At 35.8% G+C, this 26,097-nt stretch overlaps 1 protein-coding gene across 1 annotated transcript in view; it reads right to left on the reverse strand.

Moving 5' to 3' along the window:
* Nucleotides 1-12,682: 12,682 nt before the first annotated feature.
* CALCR (calcitonin receptor) overlaps nt 12,683-26,097 on the reverse strand; it is a 150,116-nt gene continuing 136,701 nt past the window's right edge. The window contains exons 12-14 of the mRNA XM_003809722.4: nt 24,134-24,352; nt 22,439-22,480; nt 12,683-14,792 (exon numbers count right to left, since the gene is read on the reverse strand). Of these exons, the coding sequence (XP_003809770.1) occupies nt 14,559-14,792; nt 22,439-22,480; nt 24,134-24,352 (495 nt within the window). The 3' untranslated portion in view covers nt 12,683-14,558. The remainder of the gene's footprint in view (nt 14,793-22,438; nt 22,481-24,133; nt 24,353-26,097) is intronic.

Raw genomic sequence — 26,097 nt, forward strand, 5'->3', positions numbered from 1 at the left:
CATTACTTGCAAGGAAGCTGGGAAATCTTCCCATGTACCCATGACAGAAAGAATAACTGGATATAACGAAGCTGGTACTGCTATCACACGCATAAATTAAAACTCATTTTAACCTTTGTTTTCTTGTTTATTGACCCAAACTCAGAAATGGTCTCTGTCAATCGTAAGGTCACATAGGAGGACTGCTGATGGATGGTCAAGCCAAAATATCTCTTTAAAAGCTTTTGGTATGTCATGTATAAACTCATACTTGCTTAAGAAATTTCTGCAAAACAGATATTGCAGCCACATATTAGAGCAATCTGGTAAAGCAGTCTGTAGTGCTGACATGGTAAAAGAAAGTCCTGTGATGAGATATTTTGTTAACAGGTGTTATGTGTTTTTTGAAATGAGGATTTTCCAATAAAAAACAAGCCCCATATTCCCAATAACTGAATTATCTCCTAGCAGGAAGATCACACTGCTTTCATAAATAACATATCTTCACAATGAATAGTTTCATATAAAAAATGTCAAATACTCAAGTTCAGAGAAAGAGTGGAGCTTGGTGGCATATGTTGGTTACATGGCTTCTCAAACTAGTTCTCAAAAATCCACGTTTTTGTCACCATCCCTAGATATTCTAATTCCAGAGACTTGGAATGGGGTCTAAGAATCTGTATGTTTCATAAGCACATCAGCGATTGTGCTGCATGTGGTCCTCGGCGTCCACTGAGAAACACTGGTATATAAAGAGCACAGGTTATGGAGTCAGACTTAGAATTTTGGCTCCACCACTCACAACCAGTGTGACTTCATGTTTCTATATTTGTACAACCACTTATAGGTTCTTGTAAAGATTAAATGAAATAATATATGTACAATGACTGGCACACAGTAGGCCCTTGAAAAATGCTAATTCTCACACACAATAAAAAATATATACCTGTTTAGCTCACCTTTGTTGCCATTTGGGAGAGTAATTATGTCTTATCCCCTCAGTATAGGAAACTCAGCACCACCTGAAAAACTGCCTAAGTCTTCTTTTTCCTTTTGTGACTAGTTATATTTTCCCACAAAAATGCTAATGTGAAATTAACTTTTATATTTGCTAAAACTACTAGAAACTAGAAATAAATCCTTAAAAAGTCAAGATATACTTTATGTTCCTCCAAAGTATAGGGGCATTTTTTAGCCTAAAGGTTTCAACTATTAATATTAACTTTCATCAGACTTTTTCCCCTACAGGAATATTGAATGCAAGGTTCAATATGCCTTTGAGAACCATGTTTACATGTTGAAAATACTATTCAGAAGTTTATTTGATTTTAAAACTAATATTCAACTCATTAAAGTTATAAATTTAAAAGTCCAGTTTTTCTTTGTGCATTTAACTTCAGTTTAAAAATCTCATTATTCTATTCTTATGTCTACCAAATTTTAACAACTAATTTTAGAGGGCTTTATATAATGTTTGATCTCATTTATAACCTTAAACAACCTCAATATTTTAAACTGCACATATAAAATAAAGGTATTTGATTTCTCTTTTATCTGACTCATCTAAGCAAATCTATTATGGAGAAATTTAGCTTATAAATGTAGTTATTCTAAATTTCCCTAAACATTTATACAGTATATATCAACTCAGCAAGACTTCCACTAACAAGTTCAAGTCTAAATCAGTTAGTACAAACTTTGAATTGAAATCACAAGGTTAACCTGTCACTTAAAAATATTTATTTTATTGTAGTAAGAATGCTTAACATGGGTAGATCTCTACCCTCTTAATATATTTTTAAAGTACACAATACAGTATTATTAACTATAGGTACTATGTTGTACAGCAGACCTATAGAACTTACTTACCTTCTATAACTGAAACTTTATGCCTGTTGATTGGCAACTCCCATTTCCCCTTCCCCTCAACTTCTGATAACCACTATTCTACTCTCTGACTCCATGAGTTTGATTATTTTAGATACTTCATATAAGTGAAATCATGAGCTACTTGTCCTTCTGTCACTGGCTTATTTCACTTAGCATAAAGTTTTCAAATTTCATCCCTGTTGCTAAATGTTGCAGAATTTCTTCCTTTTTAAAGGCTGAATATTATTCCTCTGTATTATTAATAATTAATGCTACATTTCTTCATCCAGTCATCCACTAATGGACATTTAGGTTGTTTCCACAACTTTGGGTATTGAGAATAGTGCTGCAATTAACATAAAACTGCTAATAGCTCTTTGAAATCCTTATTTTCATATTTTAATTTTAAATTTTTTATTCATTTTAATTGACAAATACAAATTGTGTATATTTATCATGTACAACATGATATTTGAAATATGTATATATTTTAGAGTGGCTAAATTGAGCTAATTAATATAGACATTATCTCACATCCTTTTTTAAAGTGGTGAGAACAGTTAAAATCTACTGTCTTAGCAATTTTCATGTTTTGAAATACATGTATTTTTATGCCTTGAAATACAATATATTGTTATTAACTATAGTCACCATGTTGTGCCACAGATCTCTTGAAATTATTCCTCCTGTCTAACTAAAATTTGGTATCATTTAACCAACATCTCCCCAACAGCCTCCCCCAACCGCTACCATTCTACTCTCTTTAAGATCAACTTTTTTGGATTCCACATATCAGTGAGATCATGTGGTATTTGCCCCGCTTATTTCATTTAACCTAATGTCCTCCATGTTCATTCATGTTGTTGCAAATGACAGGAATTTCCTTTTTTAAAAAGGCTGAATAGTATTCCATTGTGTATATATACCACATTTTCTTCACCTGTTCATCCTTGGCTATTGTGAATAATGCTTCACTGAACATAGATGTGCAGATATCTCTTTGACATACTGACTCCATTTCCTTTGGTAGTACCCACTAATGCTTTTGCTGAGTCATATGGTAGTTCTATTTTTAATTTCTTTAAGAACCTCCATACTAGTTTCCCTAATAGCTGTACTAATTTACATTCCAATAGTATGCAAGGGTTCCCTTTTCATCATCCTTGCCGATGTTTACCTTTCATCTTTTTGATAATAGCCCTTCTCACAGGTGTAAATTCATAGCTCATTGTGGTTTTATTTGCATTTCTCTGATGATTCATGATGTTGAGCAATTTTATCTGCTTGCCATTTGTATGTCCTCTTTTAAGAAATTTCTATTCGGGTTATTTGCCCATTTTTAATCAGATTATTTGTTTTCTTGCTATCAAATTGTTTGAGCTCCTCATATATTTTGGATATTAATCCCTTGTCAGATATATGATTTGCAAGTATTTTTTTTCCCACTCCATAAGTTGTCTCTCCTGAGTGTTGACTTTCTTTTTCTGTGCAAAAGCTTTTTAGTTTGATGCAACCCCAACTGTTCAGGTTGCTTTTGTGTTAATATCCAAACAGAAAAATCATTGCCCAGATCAATGTCATAGGGTTTTTCCCTATGCTTCCTTCTAGTAGTTTTACAGTTTCAGATTGCACATTTAAAACTTTAATCTATTTTGAGTTGATTTTTGTATACAGTGTGAGATAGGATCAAATTTACAATAACTACAAAAAATATTCAGGAATGAATGTAACCAAGGAGGTGAAAGACCTGTACACTGAAAACTTAATAGTTTTCAAAAATAATTTCATGAAAAATAATTTCATGAAAAATAATTTCATTTAAAAATTAAAGAAGACACAAATAAATGGAAAGATAACCCATGTCTATGAATTGGAAAAAAATAATATTGTTAAAATTTACATATTTCCCAAGGCAATCTACAGATTCAAACCAATCCTTGTCAAAATTCTAATGACACGTGTTCATAGAAATAAAAAAAAATCCTAAAATACGTATGAAACCCCCCAAAACCCCAAATAACCAAAGCGATCCTAAGCAAAAAGAACAAAGCTAGAAACATCACACTATCTAATTTCAAGATATACTGAAAAGTTAAAGTAGTCAAAACAGTATTGTACCAGCCTAAAAGCAGACATATACACTGATGGAACAGACCAGAGAACACAGAAACAAATCCACTCATTTATGGCCAATTAATTTTGACAAAGATGCCAAGAACACACAATGTAGAAAGAACAGTCTCTTTAACAAATAGTGATGGAAAAACTTGATATGCACACGCAGAGGATTGAAATTATACCCTAATTTCACTTCTTTCGGATAAATACTGAGAAGTGTGTTTACTGGATCATATGGTAGTTCTATTTTTAATTTTTTGAGAAACCTTCATACGGTCATAGAGACTATACTATTTTGCATTCCCACCAACAGTATACAAGGACTGCAATTTCTTCATGTTTTTGCCCATACTTATCTTTTTTTTTTTTGATAATAGTCATCCTAAGAGATGTGAGGTGACATCTAATTATGGTTTTGATTTGCATTTACCTGATGATTAGTGATGGACATTTTTTCATATACCTGTGTTGCCCATTTGTATGCCTTCTTTGGAGAAATGTCTATTGAAGTTTTTAGCCCATTTTTAAACTGGATTAGTTTTTTTTTTTTTATTATTGAGTTGTAGGAGTTCCTTATATATTTTGGGTATTTATGCCTTCTCAGATATATAGTTTACAAATATTTTCTTCCATTTCAGAAGTTGCCTTTTGCTCTGTTGATTATTTCCTTTGCTGTGCAGAAACTTTTTAGACTGATGTAATTACATTTTTCTGTTTTTTCTTTTGTTGCTGTGCTATTGGTGTCATATTTATAATCCTTGTCAATACCAATGTCATGAAGCTTTTCTCCAACATTTTCTTCTATTAGTTTTACAGTATCAGTTCTTACGTTTAAGTCTTTAATCCATTTTGAGTTGATTTTTGTTTATGGTGTAAGCTAAGGGTCCAATTTCAGTCTTTTGAAGGTGGATACTCAGTGTTCCCAACACCATTTGTTGAAGAGGCTATCCTTTCCACATTGTGTTTTCTTCACACCCTTGTTGAAATTCAGTTGGCCATATATGCATGGATTTATTTCTGGGCTCCCTATTCTGTTTCATTTGTCTATCTACTTGTCTTTATGTCAGTACTATTCTGGTTTAATTATTTTAGTTTTGTAATACATTTCAAAATCAGAAGGTGTGATGCCTCCAGCTTTGTTCTTTTTTCTCAAGGTTAATTTGGCTTTTCAGAGTCTTTTGTGCTTCCACAGGAATTTCAGAATTGCTTTTTCTATTTCTGCTAGAAAATTCCATTGAGATTTTGGTAGCAATTGCATTGAATCTGTCTATAACTTTGGGTAGTATAGAAATTTTAACAATATTAAATCTTCCAATTCATGAACACAGAATTTCTTTCCATTTTTGTGTGTATTTTAAAATATATTTTATCAATATTTTCTCATTCTTAGTGTTAAAATATTTCCCCTCTTTAGTTAAGGTTATTTCTAAGATTTTCTTTTTGGTGTTATGTTATTTTAAACCAAATTATATTCCTAATTTCCTTGTCAGTGAGTTTTCTATGTATAAGATTATGTCCTCTGCAAACTGGGACAATTTACATCTTAATTTAGATTTTTTTAAAGATTTTTTTCTTCTTTTTATTGTGGGCATTTAGTGTTATAAACTTCTCTTTTATTACTGCTTTTGCAGCATCACGTAAGTTTTCGTATGCGGTGTTTTCATTTTTGTCTCAACATATTTTCAAATTGCTCTTTTGATATTTTTCTTTGACCTAGTGTTTGACATTACTGTTAAACAATCTTATGTTGGAAACAAGAAATGTTTCTAAATAACTCTTACTTTTTAAAGAATATTAAGAATTATAGAATGGTGCCTCAGTGTCAGGTTAGTTTTAGCTAATATGGTTAATTTTGTTAGTTTTGGTTTTGTTGGTTTTCTCTCTTGCTCTTTCTCTCTCTCATTCCTTATTTCACTGATTTCTATTTGAAACACTTGTCCCTTTGTGATATGTGTTTGATGAGTTATTTTAGAACATTCGATTCTGCTATAGAACGTGGAAAGTGAAAAAGAAGTATGAATAACAAGTAGTTAGTAAACTGTGAGATATATTAGACATAGAATGAGTTGAATAGAGCAGATGTGTGTTTAACATAGACTTAAATCTTCTACCCCTGGTGACACCTATTCTACTTCTTGTGTCCTTTGCCCAAGAAGTGCAGATAAAACCCATAGTTGATAATAATTAGAAAGCTCAACAGTAGCCACAAGTACTTGTCCCTGCAACTCCTTGATAGAGTAAGTACCATATGTTGGCTCTAGTCACCTTTCATACCCTGTATCCCATTGCTCAGACCTCAACTCTGGTTTCTCACATCCACATCTTCAGCAGGGAATATGTGATTAGAGAGGACATGTGAACACTGTACCCAAGGATTCACGTACTGTGGCTATACCATCATGCTAATGCCCTATCCTAAGTGTGCTAACCTACCTCATCTCCTTCCCAAAGCTTCCCACTAAGTGTTTTCAATTGCTTAAGTAAACTGTGTGATTTGAGCATCTTAATTTAGTCTGTGAGCCTTTCTAGGATAGCTTGCTTGAAAATATACTTGGAGGTTATTTTTACATGAAGGTAATGTCTCATATGACATTACCCTTCTTGTGTTTTTGCTTTTACTCTGTTGCTCACTTTCTGATTTCTTCTTAAAGGTATCTAAAGTTTAAGCTTCCTTCTAGGAACTGCTCTAGACATGTTCCATAAATTTAGAGATGTAATGGTTTCTTTATTGAAGTAGTATTAATACAGTTGGCCCTCCATAGTTGTGGATTCCACACCTGCAGATTGAACCAACTATGGATGAAAAATATGTTTAAAAGACAGTACAATTAACAATATGATTGAAAAAATACAAATGAAAAATACATTATAATAACTATGTATGTATTATTTATGCTGTATTAGGTATTATAAGTAATCTAGAGATAATTTAAAGTATATGAAAGGATGTATGTAGATTGTATGCAAATACAGCACCATTTTATATAAGGAACTTTAGCATCCTTGGATTTTGGTATGAGGGAGGGGTTCTAGAACCAATCTCCTGGTGGACATCCAGGGACAACTGTAGGTAAAACTAATATGTTGCTGATATAAGATCGGTACCATTCTCCAATTCTTACTATCCTATTAAAAGCAAGGATTATTTAGATATGTTTATTGCCTCCAACATCGGATTGCTTAGGCTGCAATTTTGCTATTAATTTCTATTTTTTTGCATTATGATCAGAGATCTTTGGCATGGTATTAATTCTCTTCTTTTTTGTTTTTTAATTTTATGTTTATTGTGGCACTATTCACAACAGCAAAGACTTGGAACCAACCCAAATGTCCAACAATGATAGACTGGTATTAATTCTTTAGAATTAATGGAGATTGTCTTTAGGATCTTAAACATGGCTTTTTAGTAAACATTCTCTGTATATTTAAAAGAATGCATGTTTCGTGTTTGTTGAGTATAGTGTTCGGTATATTTTTAATTGCTTGAGATTGATAGTTGTATTTTTCAGGTATTTTACCATACTGCTAATATTTTATTTGTTTGATCTAGCATATATGTTAAAGTCCTCAATTACAACTGATAAATCATCTGTAGGGTCTGAATGTTTGTGTTCTCTGAAAATTCATATGTTAAAACTTAATCCCCAATGTGACAGTATTAAGAGGTGGGGCCTTTCGGGGAGTGATTAAGTCATGAGTGTGCCTCCCTCATGAATGGAATTTGTGCTCTTTTTTTTTTTTAATTTTTTTATTATACTTTAAGGTTTAGGGTACATGTGCACATTGTGCAGGTTAGTTACATATGTATACATGTGCCATGCTGGTGCGCTGCACCCGAATTTGTGCTCTTATAAAAGAGGCCTGAGATCCCAGCTACTCAGGAGGCTGCAGCAGGAGAATCACTTGAACCCAGGAGGCGGAGGTTGCAGGAGCCAAGATCACACCACTGCACTCCAGCCTGGGAGACACAGCAAGACTTCATCTCAATAAATAAATAAACAAATAACTAGGCCTGACGAAGCTCCCTTACCTTCTTCCACCATGGGAAGACAAATAGAATGTACCTTCTTTGAGGAACAGGCCCTCACCAGACACCAAATCTGCTGGTGCATTTGTCTTAGACATGCCAGCCTCTGGAACTGTGGGCAATCAACTTCTGTCTAAATTACCCAGTCTAAGGTTTGTTGTTACAGCAGCCTGTAACAATGTATCAATATGCTACTCTTTATGATTTTTTTTTGTCTTAAATTCTATTTAGGGCCAGCGCGGTGGCTCACTCCTGTAATTCCAGCACTTTGGGAGGCCGAGGGTGGATCACCTGAGGTCGGGAGTTCGAGACCAGCCTGACCAACATGGAGAAACCCCATCTGTACTAAAAATACAAAAAAATTAGCCAGGTGTGGTGGTGCATGCATGTAATCCCAGCTACTCAGGAGGCTGAGGCAGGATAATCGCTTGAACCGGGAGGTGGAGGTTGCCGTGAGCCAAAATCGCGCCAATGCACTCCAGCCTGGGCAATAAGAGTGAAACTCCATCTCAACAACAAAAAAATTCTATTTAGTCAGATATTAAGAGAGAACTTCCAATTTATTTTGGTTCATATTTCCCCAGCATAACTTTTCCCATTCATTTTTAATCTTTTGTTTTCCTTTTGTCTTACGTATATCTCTTATTGCCTGTTGTGCTTTGTGTCTTATGTGCATCTCTTGTTGTCTGTGGGGTTTTGCTTTTTTTTTTTTCCCATTAAGAGAATCTCTGTTTCTAATCGGCGACTATGATCACCTTATTATAAATGTTATATGAAGACTTATTTCACACATCTTAAGACCCATACTCATTAACTTACCCATATTGCTTTTTAATTACCAAACCTCTGTCGTTCTCCTAAAAAAGAGAATCTTTATCCTGCTCTCAGATCATGATTTCTTCTTGCCCTAATCTTGTCAACATTAACAAAATTTTAGCTTGGGGCATTTATTTGGCCATTTTGGAGTTATTGCTAGTTGAGGTCTTTTGTCTTTAACCATACAGAGTTTTAAAACATATTTCTGTGAATATGTCCCCTTCTCCATTTTCTTTTGTGTCTTTCTGATACTCCTACTGTTGATATTGGCAATTCCATTTCTATATCTCTTGGTTTTTCTTTTCTGCTTTCTATGTCTTTATTCTTTCCTGTTTCCTCTGAGATTTCCAATCTAGTTTTTAACTCATTAATTAATTTTTAAGTGGTGTCTAAATTATCACGTGTTACTTATTTCAACTATTCTATATAGTGTTACTTCAGGTATTGCATTTTTATAACCAGTAGTCCCACTGGCTTCCTTTTTTCTGTTGTTTCTTTTTAAATTAATTACTAATTATTGACATGCATGTGTCCTCTCTGCTTCTATAGTTTGTCCAAGGTTGGTAACCAGAGAGGGAACTAGCACCCTAACCAGTTTGCTATCTTGGCTGTCCCTCATGTTCCTCAGTGTCTCTTCTTTCTTGACTCTCTGCCTTTTTTCATCATCTGGTACATAGTTGAATGGGTGAATGATATTCATAATCTTCATTATCCTACCTATTCAGACCCCAATTCTCGAAACTGATAAGTGGAAATCCTGCTAGCAACAGTATTAAGTGCAGCCCTGACTACTTATATGTAGCTTTTTTGCAGGCCAGAAATTAGGACTGGTGTGTCCATTGAGAAACCATGGAAAGTTTCCCAAAACATGTTTTGTCTCTCAAATATCTGCACAAAGACGACATTCAAAGTGTAGAAGCTGCAAACTAGTGTTGTGTTTGAAAAACTCTCTGGCTAAAAATAAAAATCACCACTATGGAAAGAAACTCTTGAAACTACAGAAAAATAAATTTCATCTGAAGATCCCTTTTGGTTGAAGGAATCTATGGACATTCAATTAAGTTAATTTTGGACCAAAAAGATACATGTTGTGAATTATCTCTCTTCTCTTAACCTATGAGAACTTACTATGTAATATTTTTTAGAGCTAAAAAACAGGAACAGCCTTACCCGTGAGAGGCTGGCTGGTACAGTAGGACCACCAAGATGGCAATTTAAAAAGCAGAGCCATTGGGTATCCTTGATTCAAATCCTAGCTCAGCTACTTACTAACTGTGTGATCGTGGTAGACAATTTATTCAATTTCTCTTCCATGTAATTTTCTCATCACTAAAATGGGCATAAAGAGAGGATTCATAATGTTATAAAGAGTAGGTGAGCTAATGTCTATTGGTCTATTATATTGAGTACGGTGTTTTAATGATTAATGTTTACCTCTCTCTCTTTCTTCTTAAATTATCTCTCTATTAAAGGGATGCTCTCAACATCTTTAAGCTCACAATATTCCTCTCCTGAGGAGAGCATATAGAAGTTGCAATGCATGAGTGCAGTGAAGAAGGGACTGCATCCTGAGAAATGCTTGCTGCACAGAGACTAGCCACTGATTCTGCTGTGCAGAGATTTCAGGAGTTTACAGCTGGTTCTATGTTTAGTTGTATGGCCTCTGTATGAGAGACCAGTGTGCTATCTTTAATCAGCCAGTCTGGCAGGTTTGGATGGAGACAGATTTCTCAATCTTTTCTGATTTTTTTTTCATTAAAGACATCTCAACTGGTTGTATTGAATTTCTATTAGGCACTTCACCTGCAAGACTCTGAGATTTTATTGGAGGCAAAATTCTCCAAATTAAAATAACAGGTCTCTTAAGCAAAAGAGACTGTAGTGACATGAGGTGACATTCCTGGTCAATAGGTGAAGAGGGATGGCACAGCTTGTGTCTCATTGGAAGGATTTCTGGGAAAGCTAGATAGAAGGCATTGAATTTCTGTAAATGGAAAATGGGCATTGATTAGTGACTTAAGAGACTGGCTGGCCAATGCTTCAGATAATAGAAAATCTCTGAAAATTGTCAGAGATGCTTGCTAATCTGAATGGAGGAAGATATGATATTAGAAAATCTTCCTGTTCTTTTTTGGTTACAGTTTCAATGACTGTGTTTTCTTTCCTTCAATGCTTCATATTATTCAGAGATATTAAAAAATGTTAATTTCATGTCCAGAAGAAAAAAAATCAGAAATAGTTAGTTCTTAATTTGCAAATGTTGCTTCTCTATCTTCCTTTGCCCTCACATGCACATATTATCATCCTTTTCTGCATGTTTCCAGTTATTGTTTCCTGTAACCTCCTGCTTGATATGAGTTATTAGTTTAGTAAATCAACTTTCATAAGCTTAAGTTAGGAATGTCATCTTGTTTACTCTGTCAAAATAGCAAATAGAATTTCCTGCTTTTACTTGATTGATCTTCTAAATATGGATTCTGATCTACCCTCTTCATAAATAATTTCATTTTAAACCCAAAACTGTTAACTCCTGTGATAACTAGTTAAGCTGTAATCTAACCAATGAAAGAACCACCATTGTAGACCTTGTTGTCAAGAAAGTGAGTCCTGCTTGAGACTTTGTCCTGAGATCTTGTTCTGAGAATGTTTCTTACAACTAGAGCTCTTATGTCCAGTGTTAATGAGGAGGGAAGATCACACTCAGCTACCACCTCCAGCCACATGTGTCACTTTGCTCTTCCACCCCCAAGATATCAGTGGTTGTGGTTTTAGGGTAATGGTTCACTTAGCAGGTTTTGATTTTTACCCCTGCACCAAAAAGAAGCAGTCCCTACTGTAAAGAAGGTTTGCCTTGATAACTACCATTAATAAATATTTGTTATATAGCAGGATGGAAGGCATATGAAACATCTGTTGAATCAATGTTTAATGAATGAAGTAATGAATGAGAATGATTGTAGCTCAAGGATGATAACATTTTTGTCATGTTTTTTCCAACATTTTCCCCTGCAGTAACTGTAATATTCATTTGCACCTAAAGGCCTGTTTTGAATCAAAAAATAGGAGTCAAAGCAAAAGGGAAGCTGACCGTCTGAGTACAAACTTATCTCTTGAGGAATCATGTTTTATGGTATGATGCGAAATTGTTTTTGTTCCTCAAGATCACAATGATAATATCTATCTGTATTCCCCGTGGAATGTAAGGGAAAGATGTAATCCTTACATATCCTTTTGGAAGAAGTTTCCCAGATCTCATGAGGCCACAATTTTGGATGTTCTCACGTAATGAGAAGAATCTACAAATTGCTCCTCTTCCCCTTTTTAGTCCATCAGAGTTCTCATTTAATCCTCATTTTTTCCATTTCATGCTTTCCAGATCTGAAAATCCTTCCAATGGTGGGCTTTATGCATTCTAATGATAGTTAATTGGTTGGCTTTCGTCTAGCCTTTGTCTCTCTTCCAAACTATATTAAAAGCCAATGATTGTAACAATTCTAAGGATCTGATGTGATATTGGACAGATCAAGTCTGGTCCCAGAATAATGAATAAAAAAACAAGAACAATAAAAGGATATAATACGTTCTTACACTTGATTTCTTTGCTGTGCTTCCTAAACCTATGCAATATTGATTGACACTGGTGTGTGGTTTTGTGTTATCAAGGGCATGAGAACAGTGTCACTGAATTTACAATCAAATTGAGACTAAAGATGTTTGTACTAATAAAGATAATAACCTTGATATTTTTGTGTATGGTTTCTAACCTATGCTTTTAGATTATCTTTCCCACTCCTACAGTACAAATGAGATGGGATGGTAGCAGCCCATGGCTGAAATGAAAAACAGCATGGAATGAGCAGGAGACGAGATGAATGAATGAAAAGATGAATAATATATTTCTTTAGAAAAATATGCAAATATACATCTTTTTGCTTTTAACATACTCTGTATTAATTTATACATATACACAAGCATAAGCATTTCACATAATTTGGGCAGAACTATGTGCATTTCTATAATAAGCTATTTTGTTTTCTTCAGCCCCCTACTATATTAGCATAATAACATCTAAAATATTTTAGCAATATATTATCACATTTGTACCACAGCTGCCAGAAATACTCTGTTTTCCATGTTTGTAAACAAAAATAGAACAATACTACATAACACTGTGATTGGAAAAATACCTTCTTTTCGATCCCCCCCCTTACATTCAGTAAAGGAGACTTAAACTACTTTAGTATCCCAAATTCATTTTCTCTGTAGAAATATAATTAATTTTCTCTGGGTGCGCTAAATACGTAACCATAACAAATCAATTTATTATCTTTCCACAACTAAATCACTTCTGAAAGGCAGTGGCAAAATATGACATAGATGAGACTGGAGATTTGGAGGGTTTCAATGTACCTCCTCATTTAGTATACAAATTAAATAATGGTAACTCTGATTACTGTTGCAAATTCACAAATTAATTTCAGGTGCCAGTAATGATACTCGTTTATTCAGGATTTTCAAAAATCTTATACTGGGAAGTAAAGAGAGATATGAGAATATAATACTGGATTTTAATGAGAAACGTTAAACATGAATTGATTTATGGTTAAATTTGGAGCAGTTAATTTTTTCCCCTCCTGTTTTGGTAATAACAAGAAACAAGAGGTCAACCACAAATTGATTTCTAATTAGCCCTCCTGGATCTTCCTGGAAAAGACTGAGCTCTTTTTAAGCTTTGAAGCTGGGTGGAAAGCAGTTAATGGACTTATGTGGAGTCTTTTAATTACCAATATTCAACAAATTTATCTTTTACTGCTAGATAGCACCCAAGGGCAAGAGGTAATCTGCTTTATAAACCTTGGAGTAATTTGCTTTATAAATCCTGGAGTTTAGGGAAGTGGCAAACTCTCTTTAAAGGGAGTATTGTCTTCCACTGAGAATTATATTTTTGGCAGTTTTGTAAAAATTTTTAGTGATAGATTCTTTGTGACCTCTCAGTTTATAAACATCAGCAACCAAAATACATTCAACATTAAGACCAATTCTTTACAACAGCTAGGTCCTGCCCAATGGACAGGCTTGTCCAAAACCAAGCTGAGCATGTAATGTTTTCAGCAAATTGACTCTAAATTTCTTTTGCATTCAAAGCATACATCTTCCTGCCAAATGCAGGTCTTTTTCTTCACATATTTACTAATCTCTCTATTAGAAAGCCGCTTTGTCTTGCAGAGGTCACGTAGTTCATGTGGTTTACGTTGTAAGGATGGTAAAACATCTCAGTCACATCAGAATTGACTGAAATTAAAAAAAATTAAAAATCAGATCCATAGCCAAATACAGAAATATTCTAATTAATTCAAAATCCAGAGATAAAAATAACAATATTGACAGTGATTTTAATATTTCAAAGGTATAAATGGCTCAGTATCGACAAGGAGCACCCTGTATCTGAACTAGGTCAATTTCATTGTTTTTCTTTGATACTTTGCTTGCATTACTGTGACATTTGCATCTCAGTCCTGGATGAATAATGGAGTTCACAAGTTGCAGTGGGAGACTCCATTCCTAGACTGTCTCCCAAAGCAATAGTACCAAGAATAACTTTCTTCAGATTTACAATGGACAAATTCACTGAATAATTCTTCACAAATGATATGTTTGGTTCCTGGGAGGATGGAGAACACTTTAAATGCATGGTCTTTCTCCCAGGAAATGATGGCTCAGTGATCACGATGCTGTGTTTGCTTCACATTCAAGCAGATGACTCTTGCTCTATGATATTCAAAGGGATGATCTCAGCACTCTCCTCGCCTTGGTTGTTGGCTGGTTCATTCCTCGGCTCCTGATGGCAGATGTAAATTGGGATGTCGCCAGCCTCTGCAGCAGCGGCTGCAGCGCGAGCAGAGCGGTTGGAGGGGCGCCTCCCCCAACGCTGGTTCCATTGAATTTTGAATTGGGCCCATTGGCGCTTCACGGTGGTTTGGACCTGGAAGAGAAAAAGGAGCCTTGTTTTTATATGATAGTCAGAAATGATCCATGCAAAGTGTACGAACATCGTTCTTAGAGCTTATCAGATTTAAAGAAAGTTAAATCGTAATTCTGATCTAAAGGGCTGGGCTGTGTATGCTGTGGCCACAGAATATATCAACTTGGAAGAAGAATTTGCAAATGGAAGAACTGAGTTACTTGCTTAAATTACCCCTGGCAAGGTTGTTTGCTAGTTTTAAGAAAAGGTTTCTTTAGCTTTCATATCCAATGAATAAAAGTTGATTTGGTTTCACAGGTAATGTGGTATACATGTCATAATAGGGAGAAAGGTTGACGAAACTTTTTATATGCTACCATCCCTGATAAGGCAGAAGTTTTTAATTTAAGTGTGCACATGAAAAATATATATGTAAACCATAGCACAGTTCTGGATTTTATGATAATGGCCTCGTACAGTGAACTTTTCCTTGTCCGACATGACTTGAGATGGGGTATGCCAGATACATCTCTGGTTAATGCCATGACAACTTTTTAAGAATAAGATTTTCTCTTTCTTTTGAAAGACTTCTAAAATGTAAACAAACTTGCCAGACTTGTTTTATAAATACGATAAATTATATATTGAAAACAAGAGGCAAAGATGCTAATATCAGAAAGCTCTAAATAGGAAAACTACAATAATCACAACTGAAAACAGTACCACAGACAGTGAATTTGCTTGTCTAGCTCTGCTTTTTATGGAAACGAATTCAATTTAGTAGTTAAGTTCCTCCTTCCTGTTGTCTCCAAACTTCTTGCTTTTCTCTATAGCTGAACAAAACTAAAAAAGAGATTATTGCAATAATCTCTATTCTGTATTTCTGAGTTTCTATTGCTCAGTACATACGACAAGCTTACATAAAAATATTTGCATCAATTTATGATACATCCTTAGTTCATTCGGCTGCCAAACTCACATATGACAGCTAAACACATGAGAGAGAACCTGGGGAATATATAATGTGAACTAAATCATGTAACTACTTGATCATGGAGAATCATTTTATCTACTTTACATTTGTACAAACCTGAAAGATGAGAAAAATGACAGCAAAACTGATTAATGTTATAAAACTGTATGTATAATATAAGGCTGAATGGTTCTGTGGCAAATATACATTTTTTTTTCTGTATCTAGTAGAGTAATAATCTCCTCTGAGAATAATTAGTATTGTTCATATATTTTTAAAGATTTTACTCAGGGAAAGACAAAGTCAAATGATTCCTCAAAAAGCAACTAAAGGGGGTAGTTTATCTTCACACAGCAAAGCAACCGTAAGGTTCGAGGTGACAAATGGCAATCAGAATTATTTAGCAATCTGATAATTTGGAATATTAGACTTTTCAGATTATGGAGGCAACACATCCTGAGTTTTGTTTTATTTTGTTTTGGGGTTAATGAGTGCTTGCATGCAGGGTACTTTATATCTAAAGTGATTTAAAACGGACAAAGACAAAAACTTTAAGTGCTAAGGAATAAGGTGGACCATGCAGCTGAAAGTTGTATTGAAAAAAGCCACGCAAGAACAAAAGATAGAATAACAAGTTTCAGCTGTTTATTGAGTGTTTACTACGTACCGTATCATAAGTATGTGATTTGTATTAACTTATTTAATCCTCACAACAGCCCTATGGGAAGGGCACTACTATCTTCACTTTACGGATGGGGCACTGAGGTTATGCAATGTGTCCAAAATCATATAGCTAGAATGTGGCAAAGCCACAGTACCAAGCAGAGCCTGGCTTTATTTGGGTGGTACTATTACCGTAGCTTTAAATGCCAGGGTTATAATCTAGGAACCATCAAATGCCGCATTGAGAAACTGGGAAATATACAGGTTCAGAACATTTTTGGAGAAGCAATGTCTCCAGTCAAAGGAAGCTGATAGGCCGGTTGTGGTGGCTCATGCCTGTAATCCCAGCACTTTGGGAGGCCGAGGCGGGCGGATCATGAGATCAGGAGATCGAGACCATCCTGGCTAACACAGTGAAACCCTGTTTCTACTAAAAATACTAAGAATTAGCCGGCGCCTGTAGTCCCAGCTACTCAGGAGGCTGAGGCAGGAGAATGGCGTGAACCTGGGAGGCGGAGCTTGCAGTGAGCCGAGATCATGCCACTGCACTCCAGTCTGGGGAACAGAGCGAGACTCCGTCTCAAAAAAAAAAAAAAAAAAAAAAGGAAGCTGATAATTTCCACGGATTCAGCATCTCTTAAATACCAAGATTATCCTTGTAGCTGAAACTTACACAGATATTTACAAGTATCCAAGCAGGCAGTTATGAGTTTAGAGTTAGTTTGCAAAAGTATGCAGCATGAAAAAGAGGTCTTTTATTTCTCACCTGTCCTTTTAAAATAACTCCCAATAGAGTATCCATTTATATTAACAAAGTACACAGCCCAGCATGGGGCCAAATGCTTTGATTTCTATTTTAATTTTTAAAAGTTATTATTACAGAAAGGTTCACGGCCTTCTCTAATTGCGTCCAAAATTATAACCCATCCTTTTGTGTGGAGATGGCAATGTGCTTTGATTTGTAAACTATTCATATAATAACAGGCCCTTAGCAGCATATAAAGACACTTAAAAAATTATAGACTAATAAGGGCAATTATCTCCTACAATATCACAGGTTAAGTCTGATGCTGCTCTGATGACAAGAATAAGGGCATTCAATCTGAAAAACAAAACAAAACAAAACAGGGAGAGTTTTGTTGCTCCTGAAAATAAATGTTTTCAGTTGTAAATGGGATAAATGTAACAACAACAAAAAGATTTGAATTATATAAATTCATCACTCACTAAAAAAGCAATACACACTATTCACTTTACTTTTTTTCCTGATTATATCTATTTATGTATTGCCAACTTATAAAAATAGAGCCCTGGCCTCACAGTTTGAAGACTTAACTATTATACCTGGCTCTATTAATAAGCTTTGTAATATTTGGCCTTTGTATATTTAGGCCTCAGTTCCTACATTTGTACAAAACAAAATAAGGTTAGAGTCTTCATGGTTGGATTTGAATGTTTTTGTCTTTCGCCTTTCTTTACCTGAGTTCATTCTAAGTACCTACTATAGTTATGTACTGCAGAATAGAAGGTGAGGTTTACCTCTGCAGTTTTGATCCAATGAATGCAAAGATTGTAACGCCCACTCCTTCACACTGTCACCACAATCTAACAGACCTGCTGCAACCTGAGCTTGACATTTAAAAATCATGATTAAAAAAAAAACACTTTAAATTCCCTAGAAGTTAAAAAGTAATTGCACACTTTAGACGGTTTTTTTTTTTTTTTTTTTGAGACAGAGTCTTGCTGTCTCCCAGGCTGGAGTGCAGTGGCGCAATCTCGGCTCACTGCAAGCTCCACCTCCCGGGTTCACCCCATTCTTCTGCCTCAGCCTCCCAAGTAGCTGGAACTACAAGGGCCTGCCACCAAGCCCGGCTAATTTTTTTTGTATTTTTAGTAGATACGGGGCTTCACTGTGTTAGCCAGGATGGTCTCAATCTCCTGACCTTGTGATCCAGACACCTTGGCCTCCCAAAGTGCTGGGATTACAGGCGTGAGCCACCACGCCTGGCCTAGGTGGTTTTATACAACTTCTGAAAGCTAGATTCGTATTAAGCCCTATTAATTAGATGCTAAGGGATACTTGTGAATATTATTTACAAAGTTGTTGTCAACATTCTTTTCAGTCTTTTGGAGGCCATAGCAGCAATATCTCTACTGGTCTCTGATTTTATCTTACAAAATTTATATGCTCTATAATTTGAGTTGAGTTGATTATAGAATCAGAGCTTTCTGATTCCCATTCATTATCTCTTTTCTTATGTTTGGGGAAGATTCCTTGCTCTAAAGGATAACAATACATAAGTATCATTTATGATAAAGTTAAACTTTTTGAAAACATTTAGCCATTGTATTTCTTAATTTTCTTAAATAAAATTTCCTACATCTCCCCAGTTCATTAAGTCAAGGTCATCCACTGCTTGAAGAACAAGTGTGATTGTGTCTAGAATAGTGGTTCTTAAAGTGAAGTCTCTGGGTCAGCAGCATCAGTATCACCTGGGAACTTGGTTAGAAATGCAAATTCTCAAACCCCACCCCAGACCTACTGAATAGGAAACTGCTGCTGGGGCCAAGCAATCCCTGGTTTCACAAATCTTCCAGGTGATTCTGATGTACACTCAAGTTTGAGAATACTGGTTTAGAACAAGGAAAATTATTGCTTAGCATTGAGACTGAGTCTCAAAGCTGGGTTTCTTATGTCTCTAGAAAGACATTGTATTGAAAATCAGGCTTTATTGAGTGGGAGAATTTCTAAACAGAAAAAACTTCTCTTTGCATATGTTGTGAAAATCTTACTGGTCTGCAGATAGTGTTTTACTAAAAGCTACAGGGTAGAGAACATGTAGAATATGATATAGGTAGAGACCCTCACAGACAGGAAGGGGAAGTGGTGAGTGCACAGCCCCAAGAGGCCTGAGAGGAAGAGGAGAGAAAGACACACAAATGGCCTTGCATTTCCCTTCGTGGTGGGAGTACCTGGGAAAATGGGCAGAAGAAATCAAGCAAAAGATCATTTGCTTTCTTAGGAACCCTCCATTACATCAAGTTTTTCCTTTTGTTTCGAGAGCACAGTCCTGAAAATAGCCAGCCCTGAAAAGAAACTCCACATTTGCCCCTGGCACCATGTCCAACAGCGGAGCAGCAATGGCTATGGCATGTGCTGAAGATAGATTCACAGGCTCTATGTGGTGTGAAGAAAGGAGCTGGAGTTCCAGGCTCCTCAGGTGGCTTGGCGGAAAGAACTTGTGAATCAGAATAGGGCTGTGGCTTCATCAAGGAGGCCACAGGTGAAAAGACTTCTCGAGGGCTTAGTAGTAAGGGGAACCAGTGTGAACTTCAACAGCAGGTGCTGGCATTATAACTTGGTAGCCAGTTGCTCTTTTGGACAAAGGCTTTTTGAACTGACTGAATATTTTCTATAAAGAGACTGCTGTAAACCACTAGAGGCTGGTGGAATAGTCTCTTGAAAGCAAGATAAGCTACAGGAAATAAACAAAATTTTAGCTTTTGCACACTCCAATTTGTGACAGTTAAATGGAGATGTTTCTGATCATGCTACTTCCTTCTATAAACTATTTTATCCACGATGTACGGAGAATAGAAAGACACAAGAAAAGGGAGAAAATCTAGTGTGTTGTTAGAACTTTCATTTCTATGCTACTTCTTGGAAACAAATTGTGCATTTTTATAGCTGCAATCATCTTTTTCAGGTCTCTTAGGTACCTAATAATTTACTGATATGTTTGGATAATCAATGTCCACTCACTTGGAAGAGTGATTGTAGGAAATGCTTGATACATAAGCATGCTCTCATGGTCCTCTCCTGATTTCTATTACTTTAATTCTTCAAGTTCCTTTCCTGCTTCTAGTCTACCCACTGACTCTCTATATAATTCATTTTCATAATGATCATTTCACTGATAACATACCAATAATGAATCAAAATTCAAAAATGAAATAATAATTTCACTGATAACATACCAATCATAATCAAAATTAAATTGCACATAACACAATGTGATGTGATCTCATTATTATGTTGAGTTAGCCCCCTAGATTTCTGCTAAAACTCAGTATTCAGCCAGGCATCATCCCATCACAGCCCTATCTTAGATGCAGCTGGAAATAACTTCCTGCATGTGTGAGTGCCCTGCCTGTGTTCAATATTGTAAGGTGATGCATTCGCAGAATGCCCAGCTGAGACCCAGATGCCTAAAATCCATGGGTCTGTGATATTACATCTGGCACAGTACACAATTCTATATTATTAGAAATGTCACACTTTTACCTTCCCCCAGTAACGGGATCTTAATGAAAATGGAAATGGTTTCTTTACTTCAAAATCAGAGATAACATATACTCAAATGAACTCGAGACATTCAATTGCTAGGGTACCCCTGGGTTTGCTTTCTATGTCTGGCACTTCCAATGACAGTATCATAGATAAGACACAATAAATATTGTGGTATTTTTACGAATGCATGCAATCCTCTTGTGTTTTTCCAGGTATGCCCCACTGAGCCTGATTTCTCATATTAGCTCTATTTTGATATTATTTTAGACAAAAAAATTATTTTGCATGCCACCTGAAACAACCCAAAAGGCATGGATATACATTCACAGAAATTGATATAAATACGGGGTGACTTACGCCCTACTCATTTATTCATTTTTATCATTCTAAAAAATATTAAAATTCTAAAAATATTGCCACTCTAACAGCGGGCAATGGAAGGATGTCTTTTCATTTCTATTCTAGGCCCTTAGTCTAGCCCTTAGCAATAGTAAATGCACAATGTATTTTTGTTGAATGAAGGAATGAGTTGGTAGGTGAATGGATGAAGAAAGGAAGGAATAAAATGTAATAACTAAAATGGAGAATAGGAACAATAAAAACTTTGTCATGTTGGGGTTGGAAACGGGTATGAACAGGTCACAGAATAGCAAAATATTGTAGGTGCTCACTAAATATTATTTAACTTAGTAAAAAGATAGAGAATAAATTAGCAACTGACAATGGCTAGAAATGTTTCTAATTACTAATAGGAAAGTAATATATTGATGTCTTGGCAAAATGTGATTTGCCTTGTATGGAATTATTCTTAATAGGAATTGATTTAAAATGTTCAAAAATGCTTTGACGTTAAAAGTTGTGTGGTCCTAGAAAAAACATACTAACATAGCTCCAGGAAGGAATTATAGATATAGATAAGTTAATTGGGAGTTGGTCAATTTAATTGAAAAACAGGAAATCTGAGTTCCAGTCTGGATTATAACCATAAGTGCATTTGTGACATTGGGTAAATCACATGATCTTTCTGGAGTTCAGATTTCTTCCCTGAAAAATGAGGAAGATTTTGAATCATGTTCCCTAAAACCCTGGAAGTTCTTTGGAAGGATGTCTGGAGCTATAGAAGCTCCATTTTTATGTTTTATAGATTTGGCTCCCAGGCAAGATTTGGTTGGAAGAAAGGGTAACTCTGGCTAAAAACACCCTGAGAACAGAACGGATCAGCCATATGGCTCTCTAGATTTTACTGATCTAAATATTCACATTGTAGATTATTTGAGAATCCTTTTTGAATCTTCACTTCAGGGTGATTTTCAAAACGCTGAGTAAGTAGTAGGGCGTTAGCACCAAGCAACTGGAAAAGAAGGTGAGGAACTAGTACAAACCGAATGGAGATTGTCTCTGCCCTAGTGAGGGCTTGGGTCTTCCAAAGGGAATAGGAATATGACTTCTCTTTGTGATGGCATCCAGAATAGCTTTCACTATTGCTCCTGAGGGTGCTGATCTGTTCAAGATGCAACCCAAGGAAATTAACTGCCTGTCTGAATCATATTTGCCATTGTACTACACATCCATGGATAAGATTCAGCTTGGAGTAGTGGAAAAAACATCATGTTGCTAATCACAAAACCCTATGAGGTCAACTGTAGAAGTGAGATGAAATGAAATTTGTATGGAGGCCCTTTGGAAAAAATGCTGCCTTTACATAAACAAGTGATAGTATTATATGAAATGCATGCTTACCTCATTGTTGCAGAAGCAGTAGATGGTCGCAACAAAGAAGCCCTAAAAAGGGAAGGAAAAATATAGTTGAAGTTATTTTTGTGTGCATTATGTTGTTTAGTAAACAATATAATAGACTGCCCAGAGAAGGCCTGATGAAAAAAAAAAAGCAAGAAAAAGAATTATCTACCATTCATAGTCAGTGCTGCACTATAAGAATATTCCCTTAGAAATATATTTTTCTTGTTAGGATTCCATCGTTTGGCTAAAAGGACGGATTAATATTTTGCTAATCTAATTAATATTTTGCTCCCTTTAACATGGAGATTTATAGCAGCATATGCTGATTATGGTGAATTTGAAAAAAAAAACTACACTTAGAAAATTTAAAAATGGAGACCTTGCAGAATTCAGTAGAGGGATCTTTTACAAGACAAGTGTCATAGTGGGAGGCTGTGGGTCTGTGTCCTATGTTGTCATGGTGAACTAGTGCAATACTGTACCCACCGCCAAGTTCATCGCTCAGATAAGGACATGGACTAAGAAACTGCCTGAGTCCTGGTCACTGCTTGAAGATTTCTTGTGCCCAAGTTTTGATTATGGCCAAAAGAACAGTTCGAACTATTCAAACGATCCCTAAACTTTCTTTCTGGCCCTATTAATTTTGACCTCCTCCTCACATTAAGCCTAATATAGAAAATAAAACTATTTTGAAATTTGTAATAGAGACAGCAAAACTCTGGCCTAAGAGCCTGTGATAGAATTACTCCTGCCAAGGACTCCCACATCCTATCTTGCTATCCAAATACAGCATTATGCTTTCAATGGGGCTTTAGATCTGGGTAAAGGTGAATGGAACTAGGGCAGCCATTCTCCTATCCAGTGCGGCAGACACTGGACAGCCCAGGACAGCCCCTGAGAGCCCACTGCATTCTCTCTTACATGAGGGGAGGCCTGGATACAACTTCCCTTTATAGCACTGAACCGTCATGAATGGATTCCTAACATTCACCTGACAAATGGAGAGTGATAGAGCAGGAGGCATGGACAGCCTTGTGCAAATTCCTCATTACCCCAGAGCCAGCACTTATTTATAAAGGAATATCTGACAATTTCTGTATCTATGACCAAGGAGAACATGCCTGGATGGGACCAGCTGTGGGCCCTGGGAATGACAGGAAAGCAGGCACAGAAAGAAACAGCAACAAAGAGCCTCAAAAAAAACTGGTGTCCTTCAGAATTTTGGCTGGGCTTATTGAATTGGAGGCTTAAATGTTATGACATTGAAGATCATGGGCTTGTCAGGCGTGCGCAGTGGCTCACGCCTGTAATCCCAGGCCGAGGCGGGCAGAATACCTGAGGTCAGGAGTTTGATACCAGCCTGGCCAACATGGTGAAACCCCGTCTACTAAAAATACAACAATTAGCCAGGCGTGGTAGCGCACACCTGTAATCCCAGCTACTCAGGAGGCTGAGGTGGGAGAATTGCTTGAGCCCGGGAGATGGAGGTTGCAGTGAGTTGAGATCATGCCACTGCACTCCAGCCTGGTGGACAGAGCGAGACTCTGTCTCAAAAAAAAAAAAAATAAAATAAAATAATAAATAAATAAATAAACAAATAAGTAAAATAATAATAAAAGATCATGGGCTTTAGAGTTAAAATCAGCTAGCTGAATAAGCACAGTAGTTGAATAAATACACCTTTGGCTTCCTTACCTGGAAATGAATCAGAGAGTGCATCACGTAATCATATATCTTCCCAAGCATCTTGTTGGAAGGTCTCCAGGGAAAGACGACAAACTGGATTCCCAGCAGGGGCACAAGGATCATGGTGGCCTTCACAGCCTTCAGGTACATGTGGGATTCCGCCTCATGGGTTTCCCTCATTTTGGTCACAAGCACCCGGACAATGTTGAGCAAAAAGAAGAAATTGACCTGCAAATATATGGTGTTATGAGCAAATCATACAGAAAAGTGTCACTTAAGAATACGCACTGTTCTCAATTCTTGTTTATCCAGTGTGAGCAATAAATGTTACCTACATAGAACATGAGAGTCTACCTGAGAGGTAGCACAATTGGCTCAGCATTTCTAGGGCTCTAGAGAAGTGGTTTAATTTTATGTTCCCTCCAGCAGTATATAAAACAGTTCCAGTTGCTCATCACCCTTGCCAACACTTGGTATGAACACTCTTTTTAATATGAGCCTTTCTACGGCGGGGGTGGTGGAGGGGTGTAGTATTACCTCATTCTTGTTTTAATCTGCATTTTCCTGATGATACATGAGCTGAACACTTTTTCATAAATTTATTAGTCTTTATTTGGAACATTGCAGATACCTTCTTGGACTCTAAGTTTTGTCTTTTCAGTCTTTAAATGTTGTCTTCATTTTAATGTAGTTGATTTATCAATCTCTTCCTTAAGTGCCTTTTGTATCCTGCTTTAGAAATCTTTCTGTATCTGAAGCTCATGAAGATACTCAACATAATGTGTCTTTTTGGGGGGCCTCTATTGTTTTGTCTTTCACATTTAAACCTACAGTTCACTAAAAACACATTTTTTTGTGTCTGGTTGTGGAAGGAATCAGAATTTACTTTTTCCCCACACATATGCAGTTACTAAATACATGTTTGATATTTTTTCTGTATGTATATCTTATTGACCATCTCCTTCCTCTGCCCAAAAGTGCTGCTGTCATAAATCAAGTGCCCATATTTGCACGGGCAGCTCTTTCAAAATGAGAAAAATCAACTATTAGGGTATAAATGATTCACCTTGTTAATTGTTGAATCTTTTTTTTTAGTTTTGAAATGCATTAATGTGCATTTCCTTTAGTCATGAAATTAATAAGAATTCCAAATATATCAATTTCTGTTAATTTATCATCATTCACAGTGAAGTATGCATATACTCAACTCAGATACACATTTCTAATTTGGATCCTAGAATCCGCATTTCCTTAAAAATTTCTAGATAATTAAGGCAAGAAATACGTATTTTAGAATTTTAAATATAAGAATAATTGCTAAAGTTTTTACTTCATTTTACTTTATTATTTTATTAGGAGATATTTTATAATCATGAATTTATGAGTAGCTATTATTATTTTTGTTATTTTTAACAGATAAAGATATGGAGCAGTACTAAGTTTTAATGACCTAGAGTTAGAGATTATCTTCCAAAAGTACCTGAAAGATTATTTAATCTAAGTTTTTCCTTAAAAAAATCAGGGGACATTTTTAGGTTAATTGATTTATCTAAATTTTCAAAGCTGGTAGATGATAGAGTTAAGACATGAGGCCAAGTCTACTGAATCCTAGGTAAGTAAGAACCGTAGCATCCTCAGTAAGAATCTGACATTTGGCTGGGAGTCCGCTATTTATTACTAACTCACTAATTGAGCTTGTGTTGAATATTTGAATTTCTGGACCTTAAGTTCACAGAACCAAAGACTTTTAGAGCTCTGGAATGTCAAAGTTTTCAAAGACCCTGGATGTTCATAACACAAACAAACTTCTTGCAGCCCCTTGGCCTCTCACCTTTACCTAGGAGAATCTAGTTATAAAAATCTTAAAATGTGAGCTACATTGCTATTATAGTGTGAGTCTGTAATGAAAATGAGCTCATGATAACCCCTCCATGTGTGAGTAAAACGCATTTTTTTGAAGAGTCTAAAATCAA

The sequence above is a fragment of the Pan paniscus genome, chromosome 6, assembly GCF_029289425.2.
Source record: "Pan paniscus chromosome 6, NHGRI_mPanPan1-v2.0_pri, whole genome shotgun sequence".
In the NCBI taxonomy this organism is placed as follows: Eukaryota; Metazoa; Chordata; class Mammalia; order Primates; family Hominidae; genus Pan; species Pan paniscus.